This window comes from Otolemur garnettii, unplaced genomic scaffold (assembly GCF_000181295.1).
Source record: "Otolemur garnettii isolate 467f Iridium unplaced genomic scaffold, OtoGar3 scaffold00046, whole genome shotgun sequence".
NCBI classification, from domain to species: Eukaryota; Metazoa; Chordata; class Mammalia; order Primates; family Galagidae; genus Otolemur; species Otolemur garnettii.
The window spans coordinates 113991-115855 of NW_003852441.1; the positions used below are offsets into that span (position 1 = coordinate 113991).

The following is a 1865-nucleotide window of genomic DNA, read 5'->3' on the forward strand; positions in this document are numbered from 1 at the left end:
GTTCCCGAACGTGCGCCTACTGGCAGCGGAGTCGGGCACAGGTAAGCCTAGGAGAGAGGGCGCCCAGAAAGAACCAGCCTCTCGCCGGCTCCCAGCGGCCTAGTCTGGAGGTGGCCGAGCGGCGGCGGGACTGACAGGGGGCTGCACCAATCACCGGAGGGAGGAGAGGAGACAGGACCAATGGCCACTCGAGAAAGCGTCCAGCGGAATTCATGCCCCAAAACTGTCAAGCCCGGGTGGAAGGGGCCCGGACCGGGGGGAGGAGGTTCCTGGTATCTCGAAGGAGGGGAGGACTGCGGGCAGGGATAACCGAGCCGGACAGCGCGAAGGGGCTGCTCAACTCAGTGCGTTCGATCACGTCCTGATCTACGCGTCGCAATCCCAAGCCCAGCCGCCGAGAAGCAGCCCGGGACTAAGAGGGCGGTCCCAGCCGTCCGCGTTGGCACCTGGGCATGCAGGCCCGTCCTCGGTACCCGCCCCAGGCCCACTCCGGCGGCCCAGAGCCTCACCTTGAGCTGAGAGCTGTCGGACACTGTTCACAAACTGCTCCAGGGCAGACGCCATGTTTCCCACTAGATGCCAGAGCCGCACAAACAGCTCGCGCGGGAAAAGTCGGCCGCTGTGGGAGGAGGGGCCGCGGCTGTCCACCTGAGGGCCTAGCGAGCGCAGACGTCACTTCCGCCGGCTCAAGCACCGCGAGATCTCACCGAGTAGGGAACCCGTTCCTGTTTCCATGGAAACCGTTCCTCTTCTCGCAGTGGCTGGAACTTAGCTTCCTCCTTCCGCTCCAATCCCGGTTGTTATTCGGTGCACTTGTGAAATTGCTCCCCGTTTTAATGGGGATGGTGGCAAAGGAAGAAACGGTGGTAATTAAGCACATATTTTCCAGTCTAGATTTTGCTGGGTATGGCTACAGGGTTTTCCATCTGGACAAATCCTTCAGTTAACACAGCTTTCTTGCCACGCCTTCCACGACATTTTTCCAGCGAGGTAGTGGAACAGACTCTGGAGCCAAGTAGCCTGACTTTTTCTACCACTTAGTATCTGTGTGACTTTGAGCATGTTTCGTGGCTGTGCTTTCCCCATCCGTAAAGGTCTCACAGTGCCCTCAACCACGTACACCTCTGGAACAGCACCTAACTCGTGGGACTATGTCTTCACTCACAAAGCCACTTCTAACTGCTCTAGACGTGCATCTCTATAGTCGATACCATGTCTCTTGCTCTTAACTGGCGTGCAGTTACTTAACGTCAAGCATCTCTGTAAATATTCTCAGTTTTCTTTTAGGGCCCTGCATAGGATTTGGTGCACAGTAGGGACTGAGAAAATAAACATGCATTCTACAATTTCATCCAACATGTATTTATTGAGCACCAGCAACACATTGTGAAATACACTGGTAAGTAAGACAGTCTTGGGCCTTCTCACGGGTAGAGAACGCAAAGACCCTAGAAGTAATGGGCTAGTACTCTAAAGGAATGGAATATGGTTCTATAAAATCATGCCACAAGGAACTTGACCTAACCTGGGAACAATAGGAAAGGTTTTCTTGAGGAAATGGCACAAATTGAGCTCTGAAGAAAACAAGAAGTTAATAAACATAAGGGAAGAAGAAATTTTTCTAAGTCAGGGCACAGCATGGTGCTCAGACCCTGTTTTGGAAAGGAGCTGTGCTAGTTAAAATTGAACAGCTGAGAGATCATTTGTTGGAGGGGAATGTGTGAAATGAAGCTGTAAAGTGGACAGGGACCACATCATGTTAACGATACTGGACGTTTTTCTGAGAAGACTGGGAGACAGTGGAGTGTTTTATGTAAGGACTCCGTGTGATCAGATTTGGACTTTAAAAAGATTGGTCTGGTTTC

The 1865-nt window shown here is 52.5% G+C and overlaps 1 protein-coding gene across 4 annotated transcripts in view; it reads right to left on the bottom strand.

The window, feature by feature from the left end:
* COPS3 (COP9 signalosome subunit 3) overlaps window positions 1–680 on the bottom strand; it is a 31361-nt gene extending 30681 nt beyond the window's left edge. Inside the window, exon 1 of one of the 4 annotated variants that reach the window (XM_003791027.2) lies at window positions 510–680. In XM_003791027.2, coding sequence (XP_003791075.1) covers window positions 510–564 — 55 coding nt within the window. In that variant the 5' untranslated portion in view covers window positions 565–680. The remainder of the gene's footprint in view (window positions 1–509) is intronic. The other 3 variants (XM_023513972.1, XM_012806026.2, XM_023513974.1) reach the window with 3 other exon arrangements.
* Between the last annotated feature and the right edge of the window lie 1185 nt (window positions 681–1865).